Source organism: Triticum urartu, chromosome 3, assembly GCF_003073215.2.
Source record: "Triticum urartu cultivar G1812 chromosome 3, Tu2.1, whole genome shotgun sequence".
Classification (NCBI taxonomy): Eukaryota; Viridiplantae; Streptophyta; class Magnoliopsida; order Poales; family Poaceae; genus Triticum; species Triticum urartu.
Window position 1 is genome coordinate 718653201 of NC_053024.1, and position 24120 is coordinate 718677320.

General features: G+C 48.1%; 2 protein-coding genes across 3 annotated transcripts; one reads left to right on the forward strand and one right to left on the reverse strand.

The window, feature by feature from the left end:
* Nucleotides 1-5038: 5038 nt before the first annotated feature.
* Nucleotides 5039-10838, forward strand: LOC125546181 (tRNA uridine 5-carboxymethylaminomethyl modification enzyme MnmG). Its single transcript, XM_048710355.1, has 12 exons — nt 5039-5422; nt 5904-5995; nt 6147-6260; nt 6616-6946; nt 7025-7204; nt 7386-7466; nt 7639-7857; nt 7950-8092; nt 8779-8945; nt 9086-9303; nt 9677-9769; nt 10178-10838. The coding sequence occupies exons 1-12, from the start codon at nt 5114-5116 to the stop codon at nt 10388-10390; spliced, it is 2160 nt and encodes a 719-aa protein (XP_048566312.1). The 5' UTR covers nt 5039-5113; the 3' UTR covers nt 10391-10838.
* Nucleotides 10839-10933: 95 nt separating this feature from the next.
* LOC125546180 (protein ALTERED PHOSPHATE STARVATION RESPONSE 1-like) lies at nt 10934-14001 on the reverse strand. Of its 2 annotated transcripts, XM_048710354.1 has the most exons (5): nt 13111-14001; nt 12805-13020; nt 12504-12703; nt 12175-12398; nt 10934-12053 (listed from the first exon to the last, which is right to left on the reverse strand). In XM_048710354.1, exons 1-5 carry the CDS (start codon nt 13799-13801, stop codon nt 11234-11236), a joined length of 2151 nt encoding a protein of 716 aa, XP_048566311.1. In that variant the 5' UTR covers nt 13802-14001; the 3' UTR covers nt 10934-11233. The 2 variants fall into 2 exon arrangements, with proteins under 2 accessions (XP_048566311.1, XP_048566310.1); XM_048710353.1 differs by having other exon boundaries at nt 12805-14000.
* Between the last annotated feature and the right edge of the window lie 10119 nt (nt 14002-24120).

Here is a 24120-nt window from a genome sequence, read left to right on the forward strand (position 1 = left end):
CAAATCGCAGCAAACGTACTGCGGAAGCTTCCCCCGAAGCTACCCCGCCATCTCAGCGCAGAAGCAGCGTGGCTTCCACCGAGCTGCTTCAGCCGGAGCATGCCTTGACGGCTCCTGCCAGCTATCCCGTGGATGCTATAACGGAGTCTCAAAATTGCCACCTTATGACGCAATGGATGAATTTGAAGGTCAAGGCGGCTGTTGGCTCTGTTTATCCTACTGAACCCGGCGCAACTTTTCCCTGCCGGCCGATTCCAGAAGGATATGCTAGGGTGATGGTGGATGAAATAACGGAGGGATTTGAGGACCTCCAGCTTGACCACCCTACCAGTGAAGGGGAGACTCGGCTGGGGTCTGCTCTGAAGACTCCATGCCTATGGCGGAAGGAGCTCATCAATCTTCCGAACTGGACGCCTCCGCCTCCTCCTCCTCCTCCGGCAAGTCAGGGCACTCCGCCTCCTCCACCGCCTCCTCCTTCGGCGAGTGACGATCAGGGCCCTCGGCCGGCTCCTTCTCCGGCGCGTGGCGGCACTCCGCCTCCTTCTCCGCCTACGCCGACGCGCCCGAGCAGCCAGCCTCCTACTTCTCCGCCTCGTCAGCAAGGGCGGAAGAGACCTGCCGCCACTCTAGCTGCTCCGGCGCGTCGTAGTCCTTCTCCTCCGCCTCTTAAGCAAGTAAATAAGACAACCGCTCCGTCTGCTCGGTCAGTGTCTAGCAGTACAACCAGAGGCGGGAGGACATACAGATTTGGTCCTTCTCTGAAGACTCCAGAGAAGTTACCATACGAGAGGACCCCGGAGGAGAACGCGAAGATCGCGTGAACCGAAGTGGATGACTGGTTTCAAGGGTTGAAAGCAAAGAGACATCCACCTCCGGAGGAGAAGGTAGATCCGGTGAAAGTGAAGTGCACTCTGGCTGCCCTGGCAAAACCACCCAAGTCTCCGCCGAAAGGCAACTATGAGCTCATTATTGCAAAGACATGGGCCGAAGCAGAGCGGTCGGGAAGTACAGTCAGTGATCAAAGGCTGAAAGAACGACGAGCAGCTGGGAAACAAATTGCCCAGCTCGGCGAACAAGCGAAGCAATCGTGCCCCCCCCCTCAAGGTGCCTACCGACATCGTCGATCCGAGGATGGTGCCCAGTTATGGCAATGTTGACGATTACCTGCCCGACAATGTACATTATGATACCATGGAGGTGCATATACACAGATACGAGTACGGGAAGCCTCTCGTCAAAGATGAAAAATCTTTAACAACGATGATGCGAAGATTACATGATTGGTACTTGAAAATCTGCAGAGAGTCTGGGGGGAGGAGTACTTTGTATGCGAGAGTTAAACCGGAGCATGACCTCGTTGGAATTGAACTGTTGCCTATTCCATTTGAGGAGTTCTATCAGTTTTTCAATCAATTGGCCCTCGATAAAACAACGATCACCTGCTACTGTCTGTAAGTACTACTACTTCTGTCATTAAGTCTCTCTATATAGCTCATCTCTTTCATTGCATGTATTTATAATTATCCTCACTATATTATGCAGAATGAAGATCGCCGAATTGAAGAAAAGACAAATCGGTGATATTGGGTTCATTAACACATATCTCATAGATGCAACTCAGGTTAAATTTCATGCCGCAGATACCGAGGCCAACTTGCTACGATCATTCAAAAAAAAAGAAAACAAAGATATAATACTCTTTCCTTACAACTTCGAGTGAGTGTTACTGTCTTGTGCATATTCGGTTTCCCTTATATATTAGTCCAGGTTATAGTAATGTAATTGATGAGTTATGCATGCGTGTGCAGTTTCCACTATATTCTCCTAGAGATTAGGCTTGAGCAGGGAGTAGTAACCGTCTTGGACTCTAAACGAAAAGATCCCCAGGAGTATGCGGACATGACTGAAATCCTCAAGAAGTAAGTTAAATCGATCATTATCCACCATATCAGCAACTTTGTTCATTTCCTGATATCAAGTAATTGTTTTCTTTGTCCGGCAGGGTTTGGAGAAAATTCACCAAAACAGTTCCGGGACTGCCGAAGGAGCTGGAATTTAGACACCCGAAAGTAAGTACTATAGTAGCATGTTCCGCGCATCTCCTAGTGATTCAAGCGCTAGTTTCATCAATACCATTTAGCATTCTTGCTTATCAGTGTGATTGACCTCTATTTCTTGTAAAGTGGTTGTGGCAGGAACAAGGGAATGATTTCTGTGGATACTACATCTGCGAGTCCATCCGCCACACGACCTGTGAGCGGGGCGGGTACTCTAACGAACAATATGAAGTACGTAAATAACAACATTCACAATTTTATTTTATTACCATCATTTGTATTGAGTTTCATTCATTCATATATATATGTATTGACCCCCTTCTTCAAATTAGATGTTTCGGAAGCGGGATGAACTCCTAGCACCAGCTCGCATGCGAGCAATTCAAGAGGAATTGGCGGCATTCTTTTTTGACCAAGTGATCGCTGAAGATGGAGAATACTATGTGGACCATGAGTCCGTATGATTATATTTGTAAGAGATAATTATTGTATATATGTAGCCGGTAGTGTCGGATAGATATATGAGAACTTGTTGTTCGACCAATCTCTCGGAGAAGGAGAGGTGGTCGATATCACTTCTCTCTGTATGCATATATATTCATGACGATCTTCTGTTTTCTTCTTTTGCTTACTAGCTAACTAGCGTGTCTAGTCCTCTCTATACGTATGTATAGTACGTAGCGTCGACCAAGCACGGACGTAAGAGAGGACACTTCTCTCTATTAATTATAGCTAGCTAACACAATATATGAAACACCTAAATTAACCCCCCAAACCTCCCCCCCTTTCAAAAAAAAAACAAAAACCCCAGCCACAGAAATGCTGACGCGTGGATGCCTATTGGTCTCGGTTGGTGCCACCAACCGGGACCAAAGGGTCTCCTGCCTGGACTCTGTGCACTGCCCACGTGGAGGCCCATCAGTCCCGGTTCTGGATTGAACCGGGACTAAAGGGTCGGGGCATTAGTACCGACACTTTAGTCCCGGTTCAGGAACCGGGACTAAAGGCCCTTACGAACCGGGACTATAGGCCCTTTTTCTACCAGTGTTTATATTCAATAATTCCTTTACAACTACACAATAATCAAATTGTGTACAATAAATTCCAGTTCCAGTTATCCAATTATTAGTTCAAATATTCATGTTCCATACAACCAAATTGTATTGAATATATTGCAACTAATTGCTGCAGCATTGCATGGAATATCACCTGGTAACTAATAGTGTATTGGCTACTTCTCCATCCTTCCCAAATTATGTCACGTTATTTGCATGTTGCCAATCTTTTAACACTTTGAGCACTAATATGCACACATATATAAAGATTGAACACATAAGAATGATGTCACATTATTTATCTTGCAAAATACCTTTTATTTCATGCACATTTTCACTATTTTGAAACTCGTGTGTTGAAAACTATCAAAAGTAAAAATTTACATATATTTTGAAACATAGAATGATCGCCTGTTTGCCCGACCATTGGGTTGGTCGCGCCAAAAGCGGTTTTCCATGTGCCAACCCTTATTTTGTTATTTTTTTTGTGACAAAGTTTTTTGCCTTATTTGCCATTGTTGCATTACGATTGTGAAAAGAACCCCAAATTAAAAGTTTCTTTGCTATCATGAAAAAAGTGCATTGGGATTTCATTTTGTATAAAACCACTCTATCAAGTGCAAAATGACAAATTTACCTCTAATGCATATGCAGAGCAAATTGCAATACAGCCCCCCCCCCCTCCCCCCACCCCCATGCGCGCACACGTTGTATAAGTCATTTACAAAATTAACCAGAGTAAATAAAAGAGCACCACATTTGGGGCAAAACTTTAAGAAAAATGGCACTACTGTGACTTCTAAAAAGTCTACTTATTTGACGCATGTAGATTACAAACACCGACTGTTGTTAGCATTTTGATAGGAGATGTAAGATGTAACAAAAGGAGACCATATGTGAGGACCAACATAACCTGCCACTGTGAAAAAAATATGATGAGGTTTACATGGGTCCCACCTTTCAAGTCCCGATGCCAACACCAACACGTACCTTGGCCCTAGACGGGAGGGTGAGGCAGTGACTGCAGGAGGACGCTGGATAGAGATGAAGAAGAAGGCGACCTGCCTTGTGGGCCCGTGTCCACTGCATCATACTTTTCCACTGAGGCACGCCATGTCCATTGACAGAGCCTCACGAAGGCCAAATGGGGTTGCGACCCCCCTTCCAAAAGTTTTATTTCATTTTACTCCACTAAGCATTGGTCTCAACATCTCACACTCATCCATGCGTTCCTCAAATCATCTGAAACAGTGTGTCTCTCCGTGACTCACCTCCATGGCTAGTGAAATTCTAGGTCTTCCTCCCAAGTCTCAATCCTCAATCTTTTTTTCCCTTCTCGTCTACTCCATCGATTCTTTAATTTCCAACCTTCGCCGTGCCGCCTGCTTGCTGCTGCACCAACAATGGCTACTTCTACATGCCACCACGTCTGATTCCCTTCTCTTTATCTGGTGCTGCCACCGTGTGTTGCTTGTCACCGATCATCATCGGCGGCCTGATGTCATCGCAGTTGCGGGCATGCACGGCCCAATGCGACGGCTATCGATGAGCTGAACAATGAAGTGCTTTTGAGGACTAAAGAAGCAAAGCAAGTTTATTTTTCAAATGTTCTTAAAGAAAATTGTTTCAGAGATGTTCAGATCATGTTCAAAGACTTGAATCAGATGTTCACTCAGTCAGTCATGTTCTGATTGCGTCGATTAACGAAATTTGATTTGGAAAAGCACTGACGCTATTTGGATTTTCGTTTCAAGTACAAACCATGCAATCCTTTTTCCAAAAAAATAAGAAGGAAGCAGCTATTGATTGTGTATTCATGCATATTTACTTAAATACGTATAAAAGTTAAATGATGTAGGATGAATTTGCTAGACCCCCATGTTTTGAGGGTCCTTTTTGCAAGATCCCCTTTTCAATCTCCATCCCGAGCGAGAGCCACAGCCGCGAGAAGAGCAGAGCAGAGCGCAGAGAGGTCCCTCCTCCCCCTCACCGTCTCCGGCGATGCTGCTCCGCCTCCGCCCGCCGGCCGCCGCCGCCGCGGGCCTCTCGTCGTTCCTCCCCTCCGCCCCCCTCCCCCCCCCCCCCCCCCCCCCCCCCCCGCGCCCCCCCCCCCCCCCCCCCCGCCTCTCCACCGCCGCCGCCGCCTCCACCTCCCCCACAGGAGGAGGAAGGGTGGAGTCGCTGCGGGAGCGGTACGACGTCATAGTGGTCGGAGGGGGGCACGCCGGCTGCGAGGCCGCGCTCGCGTCCGCCCGCCTCGGCGCCCGCACCCTCCTCCTCACCCTCAACATCGACCGGATCGCCTGGCAGGTCTCAGCCGAGCTCTGTTACGGTTTTCAGTTTAGGTTTCTGCAGTAGTGTAGTGGCATATCATTTTGATTGGCAAATTTGCAACTGAGTTCATGCGCTAAATGGATGGATGCGAGCAAGCCAGGAGTAATGTTCACTGGGTTACCATACGTCACAGTGCAGTAATCTCAGCATAGTATGCTAATGGCCGGTGCCAAAACTGAGATGCATTGGTGGCAGCCCTAAGAGCAACACGAGAAAGCATTGGTGTCAGCTGACACCGATGCCTCCGTCCCTGCGTCGAATCCTTGCCATGTATTTGAAGTCTGTAATCAAGTTCTGTACACCCAGAATCGAGCCATTAAACCATGTGCTGCAAGAGTTGAATAATGTGCAATACTGTGATATGTTAGTGTATATCAGTTTTGTGATGTTGCACGGACTCAAAGCGCAGCTGTGCTGACTCGTTTTTTTTCCCCTCTCTTTGCTATGTTATATACAGCCTTGTAATCCCGCCGTGGGTGGCCCTGCAAAGTCTCAACTTGTCCATGAGGTAGATGCCCTTGGCGGTGATATTGGAAAGATTGCAGATAGGTAGGAAGTTAAATCTGCTCTTGTTTATACAGTCAAATCATTTCATGTCTGTTGCGCTTGTGGATGGGGTGTTTGGCCTGAGAGAAACTTGCAATGCTACCAAATCAACAGAGATCTTTTGGTGTATACTCATTACCTTTTCTTCTGATAGGTGCTATTTGCAAAAGCGTGTGCTGAACAGCTCAAAAGGCCCTGCTGTCCGTGCACTGCGTGCTCAGACTGATAAGAGGGAGTATGCAATGGAGATGAGGAAAGTTGTAGAAAGGTCAGTATATACTAAAAAACCTCATGTATCATATATTCTTAGGTGGCTCTGACGGAATCACGATGTCACTATTATTTAAGCTACAAAACATACCGACTTCACTAATTTGGCATGTCGTAGTGTTACTCCTGACCAAAGACTCTGTAAGTAGTACTATTTGGCTACATGAATATTTTTTCCTGCATATTGAGTCCCAGATTCGTAAAGGTTAATGCAGATTTTTCTCCCTATCAACTGAAAAAAAAACAATGTGAAGGCTATTATGACATCTAATCTATATATTTGTTGTTGTTGCCGGCATATTTATTAGTCTGGTATCTTTCATGCTACTTATTGCTGCACATACTATTTTCAGCACACAAAATCTTTTCATTAGAGAGGCAATGGCTACAGAAGTTATGATAGGCAAGAATGATAGTGTTGAGGGTGTTCGCACTTTCTTCGGCATGGACTTTTACGCACCATCTGTTGTACTTACTACCGGGACATTTATGAGTGGTAAGATTTGGGTTGGTAGGGCATCAATGCCTGCAGGGCGAGCTGGAGAGTCAGCTTCTCAGGGACTTACTGAAAACTTGCAACATCTGGGTTTTGAAACTGACCGTCTAAAAACTGGCACGCCACCACGAATTGATCGAAGAACAGTTGACTTTTTTAGATTGGAAGCCCAGCATGGTGATGAAGAGGTGTGTAGAACATGTGATTTTTTTTTCTTGTGATTATATTCTCTTGGTTATCTGCATTGATGGTGCCTCTTGAAACAGGTAGGCTGGTTTAGTTTTGATCCTGAATTTCACGTTGAGAGGGAACAAATGTGCTGCTATTTAACGCGAACTACAAAAGAGACACACCAGATTGTTACAGACAACTTGGATGAAACACCAACATATGGTGGCTGGGTTGAAGCAAAGGGACCAAGGTACTGCCCAGCAATTGAAGACAAGGTATTATATCATGGACATTTTGGTCTGCGACTTTGTTCGGCAAAAGATTATGTTTTGACCTATTATGTGTAATCGACCTAAACTTGAAAAGATCATGGAAAGAAAAATTAGTTTCCCTATGTAGACTAACTTTTTTTGCCGATCACATTCCGAAAAATAACCGTATATTTGTTTGTTGCAGATTGTAAGGTTCAAAGATAAAGAATCTCATCAGGTGTTTCTTGAACCGGAGGGTAGAGATGTCCCTGAGCTATATCTACAGGTCTCTCTCTGCCGCTCAATTCTGCATATTTTTCCTTTTTCACCAATTGTTTTCAGTCTGAGATTTGGTATCACTTGTTCTTATCTATGTAATTTTTGTGTAAAAACGATATTTTCTGCATCATTGTGTTACTCAAAATCTACAACTTAGACCATTTGTACACCTCATACAGGGCTTTTCCACTGGTCTTCCTGAGAGATTGCAATTACCACTTGTGAGAACACTACCAGGACTGGAGAACTGTGTGATGCTAAGGCCAGCTTATGCTGTTGAATATGATTACTTGCCTGCTTATCAGTGCTCAAGATCGCTTATGACAAAAAGGTTTGAGGGCTTATTCTTCTCTGGTCAGATTAATGGAACAACAGGATATGAAGAAGCTGCAGCTCAGGTGTGTTCATTGCTTCTGATATGCCCATTTCAGGACATATGGTTAATTGGACCTGATTTTCTGGATCCTAATCTTGCTCACTTTTATTACAGGGCATAGTTTCAGGAATCAATGCAGCTAGACATTCTGATGGAAAGCCACTAATTGTTCTTGAGAGGGAAAGCAGTTACATTGGGACTCTGATTGACGATCTTGTTACAAAAGATCTTAGGGAGCCTTACCGCATGTTAACAAGGTATGGGTTATCAATACAACAGCTCTTGGTATTAATGCTTAAATGGTCTGATGGAAAAAGCATAGTTGCAGGCTCATATATATTAAGACAAAGCAATGTGACATAGTATTTGTATTTAACAGTGAATACATAGTATTTGTATTTAACAGTGAATATTAGAATCTGTATAATTCTACAAGGCTGCATGCCAACTTTTAGGGTGTGCCACTCAATCTGTTGGCATTCATGGATTTGCAAATTGTATCTCACGAACACGCGCCACGTGCCAATTAGATATGAAGTGGCAAATCCTTGTGTTCCAAGGAATGTAATGGCAAGTTTCGTTCACCATAGAGTAACAATCATGATTCTCGCCAAGGACTGTATCAGAAAGGGCTAGTTAAATGCAGAGCATAAGATTAGACAAATGTTACAAAACTATGCTCGAACGATGTTATCGATTTCCGAGAAACTCGGCATGAGCACTGCTCATTCATTATGAAGAAAAATTAGAGCCATAATTACAATCACTTGTTTTTTGAAGGAACAAGCCAGAAGAACTTTACTGACAGCATGCTGTGATGTTTTATGTTGTCTATTATTGTCCATTAGAAGGAATCAATGAACCTCCCATTTTGTTAATCTAACGACTCTTTGAATCGCAGTTTGACTGATAATTTTTGTTGTTGGCACTTGTGTACATTCAGTCGTTCAGAGCACCGTCTACTATTTCGATCCGATAATGCTGATAGTCGGTTAACCCCTTTCGGGAGAGAGATTGGTTTAATAGATGATAGACGCTGGGAGCTTTATAAGTCAAAGCAAGCTCGCATTAAAGAAGAAAAAGAACGATTGAAGCATACAAGAGTGTCGGGTAAGCTTTATATACTTTCGAAACTGAATTGCCACATATTTTATGTGGACTTCAGAAATATTATATTATTGTTAAGGTCTGTTCTCTCTGTGTATTTACAAGCATGGTTTCTGGTTCTATAATCAAGTATTCGTTTGCAGGAGTTGAATTTGCTGCTGAAGTTACTGCAGTATCAAACCAACCTGTAAAGGAGTCATCGACACTTGAAGCCATACTGAAAAAGCCACATGTACAGTATAAACTTCTGGACAAGCACGGATATGGAAATGAGCATTTATCTCCAATTGAGAAAGACTGCGTGGAGATTGATATCAAGTACGAAGGTTTCATAGCACGACAGCAGAGTCAATTACAACAGGTAATTTGCTTATGGTCATGTCATTTTGTTCTGAATTAAATATGCAAGGGAGCTTCTTTCAAGTGCAAGAGAAATGGTAAATACAGTACATGTTTAAAAAGTCTGGCAGTGAGATTGTTGTGCAAGTATCTGTTGTGCTATGCATGTTCTTTTTCTCTGTTGAGGAACTTGTTTTTAGCTCTTTTGTAGCTGTAGCTGATTCTGCACCTTTCTCCATTGGAATAAAGAATGTCGAGGTTTTAAATTTTTTATTCTTGCTTTTCTTAAGAAAAAGACCAACTCCATTGACTTTGCTAGGTTCAGTTTTTCAATCCGTCATTATTGCTACTACTTGAAAAACCTGCTGACCCCTAATAATTGTTTTCCTCTTCAGATTATAAACCAGGAACACCGGAAACTTCCCGAAGACTTGGATTACCACTCGATGCTAAATCTATCCCTTGAAGCTCGTGAGAAACTTTCCAAGGTATGAGAAGCATCTGCTTCTACAGTATATTTGCTTTTTCTGGAGTGGCATTTAGAGTATGTTCAAGAGCCTTAGATAGGATAACCTGCCAATAATAACCCAGGGGCATGCACTATTCAGTCCTTAATTTAGCAACAACACACATGTTGCGTGCACTTCAGTCTTCTGTGATAAAATCATAGGTGTGAGAATCTTAAGACGCCTTCCTTGCCCAACATTTCCCAAAGATTTCAGCGCTACAAATTTGATCTGCTCGACCACATCCTGCCTGAACTTCTCTGTCATGCACACACACACCGAACCAAGTGGTTAAAACCTGTCAACTGCAGTGCTGTACTATTATAAGCAAGGCACGCCAGTTTTACGATTGTGTCCGATACAACTCATTTTTTGATGATGCATCTGCAGGTAAGGCCACAAACGTTAGGCCAGGCTGGCAGGATCGGTGGCGTGAGCCCAGCTGACATGACGGTTCTCCTCATCTCGATGGAAAGCACCCGCCGCGCGGCGGAGTACAAGCGACAGCAAGAAATGATGAGGTCCGTCGCCGCGGCCAGGGCCAATGCCAAAGCCAAGGCGGATGATTCTTCAGACGAGGTGGTTCATGCCAGCACCGCGTAACTGCACACACCCCTGGCTGTGACTGCTACAGGTAACCGAACAGCGACCCTCACAATAGAAGTTGCGGTTCGCGGGGCAGTGTGCCACATGAAATAGAATCTCGCGGGGATGTAGCTGGAACGCAGCAGAATTGTTCAGGAGATGCTGAGAATGCATGTGCTATACCTGGACATCTACCTCTTTTCGATGGCCTGACGGAGCGGTTGGTGGTGCTGCCACAGTTCAGTTTCAGGCATGTGGATGACTGAAGCTTATTCGGAATGTTGGGTCCAGTGAGGAGACCATAGAGGGTCTGTTGCGCCCTTGCGCTTAGGGGTCAGTATAGGCACGAATGTAAAGAAAAGGCGACGACGATGAACCGATGCTCGCTGTTTTTTGTGTACATATACACATTTGTGTTTTTCAGATCCTGGAATGATGCAATGAAGCCATGCCGTTTATGTTTCAAGGGAGCTGTCATTAGAATTCACAGTTAGAAAAACATAATGCGAAGTAGCGCAATCTTAGTCACACAATGTGAACTGTTAACTCTCTCAAAACACATTGCTGAAATGAAGATCGATTAGTAAGTTGATGAAGTATCATGTAACGATTACATGTATTAATTGGAGCATCACTGAAACATTTGCAGCTCCCCTCTACTGAGCAATGGGTAAGTCAGGCACCATCAGTAAAAACCTCTGCAAAACACCAACATTCTATCTAATCTACCACCATAATCGTTCGTAGGAACTAAGGCCTAAACCCCAGAATGGACCAATGATCTATGTACACACAAAAATCTCCAGCACTACCCCCTCCTCTACCACCTCGAGTCACAAAACCCTCTGCAAAAACATGCCATCAGCCAAGATGTGGCCGACGACGAACCTCAGATTCAGATCCATCATCTGTAGGCGGCCCGCGAGCTCCAGCGCCATTGGTCCTGATGCGCGCGTAGACCTGCAGGTTGCCATGGAAGAAGCCGACGATCTGCTCCAGCGCGGGGACGAAGCCGACCGGCAGAGTGGCCGAGGCCGCAAAATGGACATGCCTCACCACCTCGTCGTGCTTGGCCATCTCGTTGTCCAGTTTCCTCCTCATCTTGTGCAGATCAACGGTGTGATCACCACTGTTCTCCGGGAGCGCGACCATGTCGGTGCCGGTGCCTGGGCCGAGCTCTCGCTGCAGGGCCTCCCGCCTTTTGTTGTAGTCCCTGGAGGCGTGGTCGACCTTCCTCTTCTGCCGGTCCTCGTCCTCCTGCCTCTTCCTGAGCTCGTGGACTAGCTTGTAGAAGTAGTCGATCGACTTCAGCGCGTCGCTCTTGGGCACCAGATCGATGGCCCGGAACCAGTCGTTCGACACGACGAATATCGGCCGCGCGCCGAGCTTGCCCGGGGAGAAAGGCGGGGCGCCGTCTGGCGCGTCTTGCTCGTCCGGCACCTCGGGGAACCATCTCCTCAGCCATCCATTCAGTGCCTCCACATAAGACCTCTGCGAGCTGGTCCACTTGTTGAAGCAGCGGTACCATTTCGTGAGCTCCCTCTCCAGCTCCAGCGTGGCCAATGTGGCGGCGGCGGACTGGCTCACGGTCCTCGCCTTGAGCAGGTGCAGCCTGCTGTCCCTTATGGCCGACAGCTGCTTCTCATGGCATTCCAGAACTGCCTTCCACATCCTTCGCAATCTGTGTTTGATTGAACAAAAAACAAGAGCAGCAATGCGCGTGGTCAGTTTAAAGGTTTTGTTCTGTCAGACAATGAAGTTGTGGAACAACAACTGGAACCAGGAAGAGAGCTTCATCATACCCTTGAATAAGATCAACAAGTTGAGGGTACAGTTCCTCGTCCCGAATCTTCTCGATCTTCGACGAGAAGGCCTTGGCTGTTTTGATGTTGATGGTGATCTTCGACCGCAAGTCCCGCACCGACGATCTGGCTGTCTCTATCGCATCCGGCTCTGCCCCTTGTTCGTCTAGTGACTTCAGCCTGTTGTACTTCTTTTCATACAGAGCCCTCAGCTTCTCTTCATCCTAGAACAATCACCTAACCTTTTTCAACACATATTTGGGCAGTAAATAAAGAGATAATATGAATGGGCACTTGTAGCTTGTTGATGTGGCCTCAAATGTGCTTACCTTAACCTCCTGATATAGCTTCTTTTCCCATACACAGAGCTTCTCCAGGGTTGAACAGAGGCTTCCGTTGTGATTTTCTCTACCATTGGCCGATGAAGCTGAAGCGCTCGGCAACCTTGAGCACCTTTCCCGCTTTGGAACGCAGTAAGAAGAGGACGGCACACTAAGCGACATAGGCTCCATCACCCTGGAAGAGAAATCTGCAGAAACAACATAATATGTCAGTCACCTTTCAATGTACTTGCCCATGTAACAAAATTTCAGACATGTGTTGCTCCAATAAAACATTTCCATTACCCACATCTAAGAACTTTAGGCGCCGTCCGGTGAGGCACCTTCCCCACCTCGAGCATCCTGGAGACCTCATCGCCGCAATGCAGCGCCTCCTCGAATCGCTCCTTGACCTCCTCCATCGCCTCCACGACATCTCTCTCCCCATTGTGCAATGGCGAGAAGGACTCGCTGTTCAATGTCATGGCCGACTGCACTGACTTGCCGTGGCTTCCCCCAGCGCCATCTGCACCGACAATCGACACGGCCTCATCAGTCGCAGCACCCTTCTTCTTCCCATTGGAGCTGCCGCCAACAATGTCGCCACCATTCTCACCAAATGGCACATCCGTCTTCTTCTTCTTATCGGAGGAGTTGCCGCCAGCAATGTCACCAAAGTTGGCACCCTTCAAGCTCACTGCATCGGTCCTGCCCCCTTTCTTGCTGTTCGAGCTGGAGCCGGCATTGCTCGGCACCGAATCGTTCCTTGACAGCGGCTTATCCACCTCGGCATTGGCACCAGATGATCCCTTGCTCTTTGGCTTCGCCTCAGAGGACTCGCCCTTGGGCCCGGCATTGGTGGTAGGACCAGGAGCTGGTCTCTTCCCCTTCACACTCTGATCTTCAACCACGGCTGAAGTTGATGGTTTTGCTGGCCCCAGCTCAGCCTCGTCCTCAAGCTCCGGGATCCCCTCCATCCTCCTCAGCTCGGCGTAATTGGCGTAATTGGGGCTGCTGGTGGGCAGATTCCGATTCCCGTCGGCGGCCTCGCCGGGCATGCCGCGCGGGTAGTCCTCCGGGAACTGGTCATAGGGCGTGGGCGTGAAGATGTCTAAGAAGTCCCACGGCGAGGCCTCCGGGGGCGGCGGCGTGGGCGGCGCGCGGCGCGGCCTCGCCTCCTCCGAGACCGGCTCGCCGTAGGGGCCGTACGTGTACGCGGGCCCGTAGCCGTAGCTGGCCGCGCCCTCGGCGTACTCGGCGTAGGGGTCCTCGTAGACCACCGTGGGCACGGTGGCGGAGTTCCTCATGTAGTGGCGGTGCTGCTGCGTCGTCGCCGGGGGCGGCGCGTGCCCGCGGAGACGGGCGCGCCGGGAGTGGTCGAGCGCGTGGAGGTGCTCGTCGTCGTCGGAGTCTGCGGTGTCGTTGTCGTCGGAGAGGGAGTGGGAGAAGGGCGAGACGGTGGAGGAGGAGGAGGCCGGGGACGGCGGGAGGCTCGACGCGGCGGCGGCGGAGGAGGCGACGGCGGGCTGCTGCGGCTTGGGGTCGGGGGACGGCGGGAGGGTGAGCACGGGCGAGGCGGCGGGGTCGGGGGTGGGCGGGGAGGAGCGCGGCCGCCGCGAAGCGCCGCAGCGCGCCGCCCACGGCGGCGAGCGAGCGGAAGTAGGCCGCGTGCGCCGCCGCCAGCGCGAAGCGCCTGTCCGCCGCGGCCCGGATCAGCGCCACCCGCTGCCGGCACACCGCCCCGGGGCCCCGCGGCCGCCGCGAGAACGCGGAGGACGAGGAAGCGGCGGCCCCCGTCGTGGCCCGTCGCAGCGTCTCCCTGGCCGCGGCGGCCGCGGTGGCCTTGAAGGCGTCGTGCGAGGGCGCGCAGCCCATGGTGGGGCGGCCACTCGCCGGGCGACGAGGAGGCGAAGGGAGAAGGCACCGAAAACCCTAGCTAGATGCGCAGCGGCGGTGGTGGGAGCCGGACGCGCTTTGTTTTTGTGGGCTCTGGCGGCTCGTCGGCGTCCATTACATATAAGGCGCGGCGCGGGGCGGGTCGGTGGCTCGGACGTGCGGCTCGCGGCCTCCTCCGTGCACTGGGAGGGGAGCGGCTCCGGCGCGGCGTCGGATCGAGCTGCGGCGGCGGAAGGAAGGAAGGAGGCGGCCGGGAAGGGATTTGGGATTTGGGATTGGGAGGGAGGCGCGAGCCGGAAGGAAAGGATGGAAGGAGGGAGACGAGAAAGGAAGGAGTGGTGGTCGCGTACAATTTTGCCCCTCGGCTTTTCCTTTTCTTCTGCTCCGCCCCCTCTCCTCTCCGCTTGCCTTATTTTTCTAGCGTTTGCCCAACCCCGTGTTTTTTTTTTTCCGGAAAAAACTTTTAATCTATTCATCTTCAATCATGATAGTATAATGAACACTAAAAATAATAAAAATTACATCCAGAGTGTTGGAAGATGCATTGCTCTTAACTTTCTCCGAGGTTGATGAAAATTGTCACAGACGTCTTCGTAGTCGACTGAAACATATCCTTCCTGAACGCACATTGGCGAGCACCAATGCCGAGCTCGAAATTGCCATCCTCCTAGGAAATGGCATGTCGCTCTAAACTATCAGCAAAAAATAAAACACTTTTGAAATGCCACTCTCTTCAAGCAAACGTCAGCGAGATGAGATTTTTTGTTTTTATGTCGAATGAGCAGGGATTACAACGAAAGTTTCAACCGGATCTACTCAATAATCCAGTGCTTCCCTAGCACCTTGATGGGCTGCATCATTCGCCTCTCTACCCTACATAGCGAAGATGAAATGCTTGAAAGTTTAGGAAATAATCTTTCATCTCTCCGAAGATTCCGGAGGCCTCTGAGCACTCCTCCTCCATGTTTCATGGTGCTTTAAGACTCGGTTCAAGAAACACCATGCCACATGAGTTTGTCCGTGAAATGGCTACTTTTAAGACATGATCCAACGCGGTACCAACTTGGCCTACAAAGGATTCTATTGAGTTGTAGCCATGTTTTCTCGAGATTTTCTCCTGCCCGTGTTATCGTATCATTCGTAGAAGATAGCCGTTTTGCGTTCTATGTCGAACGACTGTTATGTACAAAATCGGGCTTAAACATACCAAACAAGGAAAAAACAATCAAAGATCACATCGAGCACAATTATTTTTTTGCGAATACAAGTTATTAAGAAAGAAAGAAGTATACAATCACATCGAGCACAAGTTATTAAGAAAGAACGAAGTATACAACCGTTGTGGCTCTAACATTTGATACATTGACTGATCGTTGCTTCCATGCGAACGAAGTGCAAGCTTAGGCTTGACTATACTCACACCAGCGGTAGGGCAGGGTGGGGAACATTATGCGCCGGTTCACTACATACATGCCTCATGTTCTTGGGCAAGAAATGGTGCTTGAAATAAAAACGCACAAAAATCAGATGTCGTATGTTCAAAACAAAGCAAATTCTTGGATGTCAACGGCAAGGCCAAGCTGGTAGGCACTGGCGGAGCTTCTGCAAGGCCGAACGGGTCGTGGCCCGCCCAACATTATGACATTTGTACACTATTTTCTTTTACTCCTAGGCATTGGAACATCATCCCGCGGACTGTTTAGTTCTATTTGGCCCGCCTGACAATCGGCCTTGATCTCCGCCGTTGTTGCTGGTAGGGGAGCGGGGATAACGGACTCATTCGGCCGGCGGTAGTGGTCGTTTGATGATCTGGAGCGTGGATGTAATTTTTGGTAGTGTTTGATAAGGTGCTCTATACATTTGATGAAATTATGTTGGCTCATATATAATTAAGAAAGAGAATGTGTGTACTGGAACAGCTAGTTTGGCGTGGCTGTGGAGGACGTATGTGCAAATGCGTCCGTACCCGCAGAAGGCACTTTGTGTCCCGTCTCTCACCAGCACGGTGGCGAGAGCACGCCGCAGCCACCCAGGCCCGGCCCAGCGAGGGTCTCCCAGCCATCATCGAAGCAAAGGATGATGTGGTTCGTTCAACAGAGACTTGGCGTCCTCTCTCTCTCTCAAGTCGTCCGTACAAGTACAAGTAGACGGTAACCACAACGACATCATCATCTCTTTTTCTCTTTGGAATCGAATCGAACGAGCGCGTTGTCAGCTTGTTACCCGATCGAAATGCATGCACGGATCCGAGACGCGATCGATCCACCACCACATATATTTCGGGTAAATCTTCACACTGAATAGACTGTGGTGGAGAGCTGAGCGATCACTTTGCGCAATGCCGTCAAGCGTGAACCGACTCCATCTCCACGGTGAATGCTATCTTCTTCACTTCCAAACGGGACGGGGTCTCTGTCACCCAAAGTTGAGCACTTTGCTTGCGTGCTGGTCGGTCCACGGTGGAGGAAAGTTGAGCATGCACGCATTGCTCCTACCTATAGCTTCTTCCCGTTACGGAGTAGGAGTACATGCAAAGCCGACGTGCCGACGTGCAGCTGCAGCCCCGTGCAAATTTCACGCTAGCTACCTAGGCTCTATGCAACAAAAAAGAGCTACCTAGGCTGTATTAGTCGTGCAGTGTTCATTACGCCTAGTAACACACAACTACAGAATAACGAGGCATCCCAAAACAAGGACCAGGGAGATCTATATCTTCATTAGTCAACATGCATGTCTATGAAAAAAAAAACATGCATTACAGCATCTACAGCCGGACGCCTCAAACCCGCCTCATACGCTTGGACGGGTTGCCCGGTCACTGACGGATCACGATTTTTGATCCAGACGGACGCCTCAAGCATGCCTCAAACGCCTGGACTGACCGGCACCCCTCATATCCAGCCCAAATATGGGACGGATATGGGGCGCCCGGGCACTCCCGCCACGTCGGACCCAGCCCATGCTGGCCCACCCGACCCCACATATATTCGTCCCCATCTGCTCGTCGGAGCAAACCCTAGCCACTTCAATCAACTCCCCTCCGCCCCCCGACCTCACCTTCGGCGGTTTCCGGCCTTCTCCGACATGACAGACAGCGAATCGGACCCTGACCAGTCCGGATCCGTCGATTGGGGTGTCATCCCGTGCGGGTTGGAGGAGGCAATGACAGTCCACATTGCACTCCACCGCTCCCGAGAGAACATCGCTCGGCCAACGGACAGATCTGTCCACTGCGACTCCATAGCACCGACTCACCGGGCACTCGGGTCCTTCGGGGCTGGATCCTCGCGGTCCCGGGCCCGTATCGCAGCGGAAATGGCGGCGACGGAGGCGACTGATGTGGCGGCGCGAGCGACCACAGAGGAGGAAGCCATCTGCGCCCGCATTGTGAAGAAACGGCAGCGGAGGAACATGGGTGCCCTCGCACGAGAGAAGAATTGGGCGGTCTGTGCCATGGCCGGGCTGCCGCCGAAGGAGGAGAAGGCGGACAGTGATGGCGAGGACAGCTCCGACGACGAGCAAATTCGGCTCGATCCGTACTGCGCCTTCGACCGGTAATTTCGCTAGAAGGACGTCAAGGGAGCCGGGAAGGGCAAGGACAGCCGTGGATGAACTCCATCTTATCCAAACATGCCAAATTTTGATAGTCCCATGGCATATTTAGTTAGTAGTGATGGAATAGCCGGACGATGTGTGCACTGACCGGGCACATCCGCGGGCGTTTGAGAGACCGGATTTGTCAAGTCTGACTGTATATGTTGTTAAAAGGCAAAAGCACAAACCAACAGTAATTAAAGAACTCGATCCACCGGGTGCCTCAAACCGACGGCGGGCTCTATTCGGTGCGAGTTGATTGCGCTGGCATATCGGGCGCTCGGATCCTGAGGGACTGGATCATCACGGTCCTTCTTGGAATTTTGATGTTATTATTACTTAAGTCAAAGATTACGTCATTAGTTGGTATAGGAATTTTGGTGTTATTTTTATTAGTCCATCCTTGCAGTTTATAGAGCTTATTTCAATTTTTTTGCTTTTCCAATTTTAAGGGCTCATTTACATATATAATTTTTTCATTTTTGAGACGCATTAAATCTTTGCATGCAAGAATTAAAAAGAAACACACCAATGCATGTAATGTTTTTACTCATCTAGTGGACAAGCATGCATGCACTGCAATTAATTCAAATTAATGCATGAGTTTAATTTGAATAATTTTGTAAAATACGAGATACATTTCTCCACTTACAAAATGCCTTGGTTGATGAGATTTCAGATTTGAGTTCTATAAACCGGAAAGGAGGGAGTATGTCTGAGGCTTTGTGTACTTGGGGTTAACTTGTGTAATAGATTTGTGTACTCCCTCCTTTGTGTACTTGGGGTTAACTTGTGCCCAGCTTTCCACCCCCAAAGTCCACTATGGATGTGGAAAGCTGGGCACTTTGCGAAAACGCGGAATGTCTGCGGTGAACCGACGGTGAATCTTCTTCCCTTTCCCCTCCTTTTCGCCGCCCCCTGCAAATCTCAGGGCCATGCCTCATCTAGGTGATCTACCTACTCTAGCCAGCTAGGTTCCATTAAGAAGCTAGCCAGCTAGGTTGTCTTGATCATGCAGTGTTAATTAGGCCTAGTAAATCACACTTTTTAACAACCAGACATCCCACATCCAGGACTAGAACCAGGACCAGGAGATCTCCATTAATTAATTGACATCAACATGAAATGCCACGGACGGGCCAACAGTACGTAATTAAACAACCCGGGCCAGCTGACGAGGAGGCTTGACGCGTCCAATTGTTTGAATCTCTAAAAAAAATAGAAAAAGTTTGCAGTAGTACTGTAGTAGTTAGCTCCCTAATCCTTACTTGGTTAATTATAAATTACGCTCTCCCCTACTGTCATGGGTTAAGGTCAATGACGGCATTGATCCGACCCCGCCGTGACTGATTTAACCAAACTAAAATTGCGTAATTCAAAATGCAAGTGTAGAAATGAAGTTATAAGCAGTGAGAGCTAATTAACATCGCGTATGGAATATTTATGTGCACTGGCAATCAAATTGGATAGAATTAGCCGATCGATGACAACACTTGACGCGTACGTCCGTCCATCAATCGTCGTTATCTCAAGTCCTGGGAAGGATGGGGAGAATCTTATTTCCGTCCGTCCGTCGGTCACTTTCTCTCCAAGATGGTACACGGTGGTGAGTAGAATAACCTTACACCACACCACACACCAGTTGTTGGCGGGAGAGGGTCCGTAGCTGTCACGTCTAATACACAATAATAATAATCCTTGGTTGATTAAAATGTGTCATCCTACTGACATGCATAAAAAACAGGGATCAACGGTAAAGAACCTACTATTAGCTTGGAGCAAGAGAGGATTTTATATCTATATCTATACCTACTATTAAAGGGAATATGTATTCTTAGTTTGATTTAGTCCTTTCCGTTGATTTCGTTTGGTTTGAGCGCAGGCTATTGTTTTTCATACAGTTCGCTCTACACAAGGTAAGCTATCTCGACCACTTACTTGTACGGTTGATGGGCCTTCTATGGACTTCCATACAGACCACAAAAAATAATTGGGTCAAAATAAATCAACATTATGGGAATTGAACAGAGGACGTCTTGTCTAGCTCTTCAATGTAACAAACCAACGAGCTATGCATCTTTCACGTTTCCTAATCCCACCTCGCTCTTTTACAATGATTCCCACCAGTAAATATATGAGCGGCCCCAGGAATCAACCAACAGACGGCTAAAACAAAGAAGAGCAGTCCTTATGTTTAGAGCGAGCTAATTAAGCGAACGAGCTAATTAAAGGAAGGATTTTAGGCTTAAATAGAATATTTAAACGGATGTGGCTAATTAAAAAAAAGATTATGGGTAAACAGGTGGAATAATTAAAAGAAAGATTATGTGCTTAATAAATAAAATATTCAAATAGATGGGGCTAATTAAAAGAAGGATTTGAGGTCATACGATTCGCTCTACACAAGGTAAGCCACCCGGGTCAGGTACTTGTACGTTGATGGGCCTTCTATGGACTTCCAAATAGACCATGAAAATTAATTGGGTCAAAATAAATCAACATTGTGGGGACTGAACATACGACCTCATGTCTGGCTCTTCAATGTAACAACCAACGAGCTATGCATCTTTCACGTTTCCTAATCCCACCTCGCTCTTTTACAATGATTCCCACCAGTAAATATATGAGCAGCCCCAGGAATCAACCAACAGACGGTTGAAACAAAGGAGAGCATTCCTTAGGTTTAGGACGAGCTAATTAAACGAATGAGCTAATTAAAGGAAGGATTTTGGGCTTGAATAGAATATTTAAACGGATGTGGCTAATTAAAGAAATGATTATTATGGGTAAACCGGTGGAATAATTAAAAGAAAGATTGTGGGCTTAATAAATAGAATATTTAAACATACGTGGCTAATTAAAGAAAGGATTATGGGTAAACCGGTGGAATAACTAAAAGAAAGATTATGGGCTTAATAAATAGAATATTTAAACAGATGTGGCTAATTAAAGAAAGGATTACGGGTAAACCGGTGGAATAATTAAAAGAAAGATTGTGGGCTTAATCTCTACTCCTAATGTCTCAGTTGGTAGGTCGCGTTCCGGGTTTTATTTCCGTCCCACCATTTTCATCCGGTTTTTTTTGTTGGTTTTTTTTTCGTCGGTTTTCTCGTCCCTTCCCCGCACATAGCAAAAAAAAAACAGCCAGCGAGGCTCCCCTCGATCTATGTATTCTATCCTACGATCTCTCAAGGACGCCCCAGCCCCCAATACGAGCCGCCGCCGAGATCCAAGACGAGCCGCCGCCGAGATCCGAGTCGATCCGCCGCCGCCGAGGACCGAGTGGAGCCGCCGCCGGCGCTGGCCAGGCTCCCCACGATGTGCGCGCCGGGGCGCCGCTCCCGCTCCCGCAGCCGATCATAGCAGCAGCGGCAGAGCCCTGCTGCCGGCAAGCTCTCTCTGGCGGAGGAGGATGGGGGCGAGCTCGCCGTCTCCCTCGCGCTCAACGCCAGCGGGGACGCAGGCTTCGACACGGCCGCCTACATAGGCGCGCTCCAGGCAAGGCGCTTCGGAAGGTGGATTCTTTGGTCGCCGCGGATGGCATCCACGCACGACCTCGTGACAAAGTGAGTGCAAGATTTTGTTCTTTTGAGTCTCGCTCCATCAGAAAAAGAAAGAGACGATGAATTTCCTCTTGAAATCGCTCAAATTGGGCTTACTCTTTGCTTCCCCTCTGCCTGCAGGAACTTCGCCAAACTTCCGGTGGGCGTCGTGTGCGCCACAGACATGCAGTTCAAAGGCAAAGGTGCGTCAAATATGTATGCCAATTGGTGCTTGTTTTTGTTGTCCCTTTTAGTGTGTCTCTCTGATGATTTTTCAATTCAATATCTGTCACTTTGGTGGGTAGATGAATTGTGTTGTTATTCTGTTTGTTGTATGTTCAGTTGATGTTACTGAAGATCTGAAGTTGCTGCATGCTGTATGGGATAAATAGTTCGAGAAATAGCAAATTTGTTGAGTGGATTTGCATCTGTTACACCTTAATATGGTATAAATGTTATTTTGTGATGTCAGTAGAGGAAAACTATGCTGGATATATTTGCTCTGTTATATTGATATTGTGCCTATTCACTTTGTTTCTTATGTCCTGCTTCATTTTTCTTTCTGTAATTGTGTAGCTCATCTCCAAGCTCGTGGAGATGCTATTTTTTTATCGCCCAAATGAAATGAACAACGCTTCATTTGACTTATTTATTTTATTTTGATAGGTATGATTGGAATAATCAACCACACCCGCCTCGTCCTACCGGAGGCAGCTCCCCTCCACGTGGCCGTTGCAAGAGTAGCCCTCGGATCCTGACGCGTCGTCGACGATGACTACGGCAGGTGTGACGCGCCGGCGCCGGATACAGTGACCGTGATAGCCGACAGGCGTCGTGTCACACCTTAGTTAGTTCAAGCATTAGAGTGTGCATCATGTTTAAATTCCTCTTAAATTTGAAATGGGGAAGACAGAACCCCAGCACCCCCTGGAAACAACTAGGGTTTACTAAAATTATTTTCAATGAACCTAAAATGTCCTTCAAAAAAAGTTCATCACTTTTGGATTGGGCTAAAACCCCTGGCAAAAATGGTGCACTCTTTTCTAATACATTTTGGATTCTCCGAATTAAATCATAAGTATTTGAATTTGGGCATTTAAATGCTATAAAATAATTTAAATGCTCAAATAATTCTAGAAATAAGTGTGGGCTGTTGGAAATAATCTAAATAGAGCCCTTAATTATTTTCAGGATTTTTAAAGATGTTTAGGTATTTTTAATAAAGCCCAACAGTTGCAGAAAAATAGAAAAAGAAAACAAATCAGAAAATAAGAGAAAGAGAGAGAACTTACCAGGCACAACCCACCAGCCCACCTGGCTCGGCCCAGCCGACTGGCGCTTGCCAGTCGTCCCCCTTCTCTCGCCAGGAGGACGAGGAGCGCGTGGCCGGCGCCCGCGGCCACACGCCGGCCACCTCCTACTTCAGCCGACGCCCTGGAGGCGTCCATGAGTGCCACACCGACCCCCACGTCTCCCTCTCCTTCTTCCCACTCTCCCCGTGGCCTCTCTCCCTCTCTGGCTCTCTCCCCATTCTCCTGCCGAGCGCAGCCGTCGCCGCCGACAAGCTTCACCGCAGCCACCGCCATCCATTAGCTGCCCCGACATGCCAGGAAGCTCCGCCGTCGTCGGCTACATCAAGTAGGCCGAGCCCCGTGCGCTCGCTCGCCCCGGAGACGCTGCACCGAGCTCGTTCTCAACTCCGGCCACCGGAGATCCCCTTCGCCGCCCCGCTCGCTCCAGCCCTTCCCCGAGCTCGCTGTTCGCTCTCCTACAACCGCTATGAGCTCCGCCATCGTTTCCCCCTCTCCCCGCGCTCGTCCGCGTCCTCTAACCCCCTCTGCCATCGAAGCCGAAGCTCGCCGCCGCCACCGCACGTCGCCGTCGTGGCCATAGCCACGTTGGGACGCCACTGAGCACGCCTTCGTCCTCCACGCACTCCCAGGAGCCTAACGCACCACTCCCCGCGCCACGCCGTGCCCCGTAGCTTCGGTTTCATCCTCGCCCGAACTCCGGCGACCGCCAAGGTCGTCGCCGGCGTCGTTCGCGGCCTCCCCGAGCTCCACTTTCTCCACCAAACGACGCGGCTCGCTCCCTGCGTCACGTAGCTGCTCTCCGCCGTCGTTTTGGTCGCCGGAGACGCAAACCCGAGCCCCTCCGCCGCGTCTGTTGTCGCCGGCAAGTTGACCCTGTTTGACCCCCGTGTGGGCCCAGGTAGACCCCCCTGAGTCTATGACAGGTGGGGCCGGTCTGCTAATTAGTTTAGGATTAGTTTTAACTAAATTTAATTAGTTTAGACACTGACATGTGGGCCCAGGCCCCACTAACATCTAATTAGTGTTAATTTAATTCTGTTAATTAGTTGTGACACCGACAAAGAGGGCCCACTAGTTAGGTTTGACCTGGCCGACCCAGTTGACCCGCTGACGTCACACCTATGTCATGCTGACGCACTAATTCAATTACTGGATTTATTCTTTAACAGGAAATTCCAGAAAATAGTCAAAACTTCTAAAAATTATAGAAATTCAACCATAGCTCCAAATGCAAAGATTTATATATGAGAAATGATCAAAAAAAATTCAATCTATCCATCT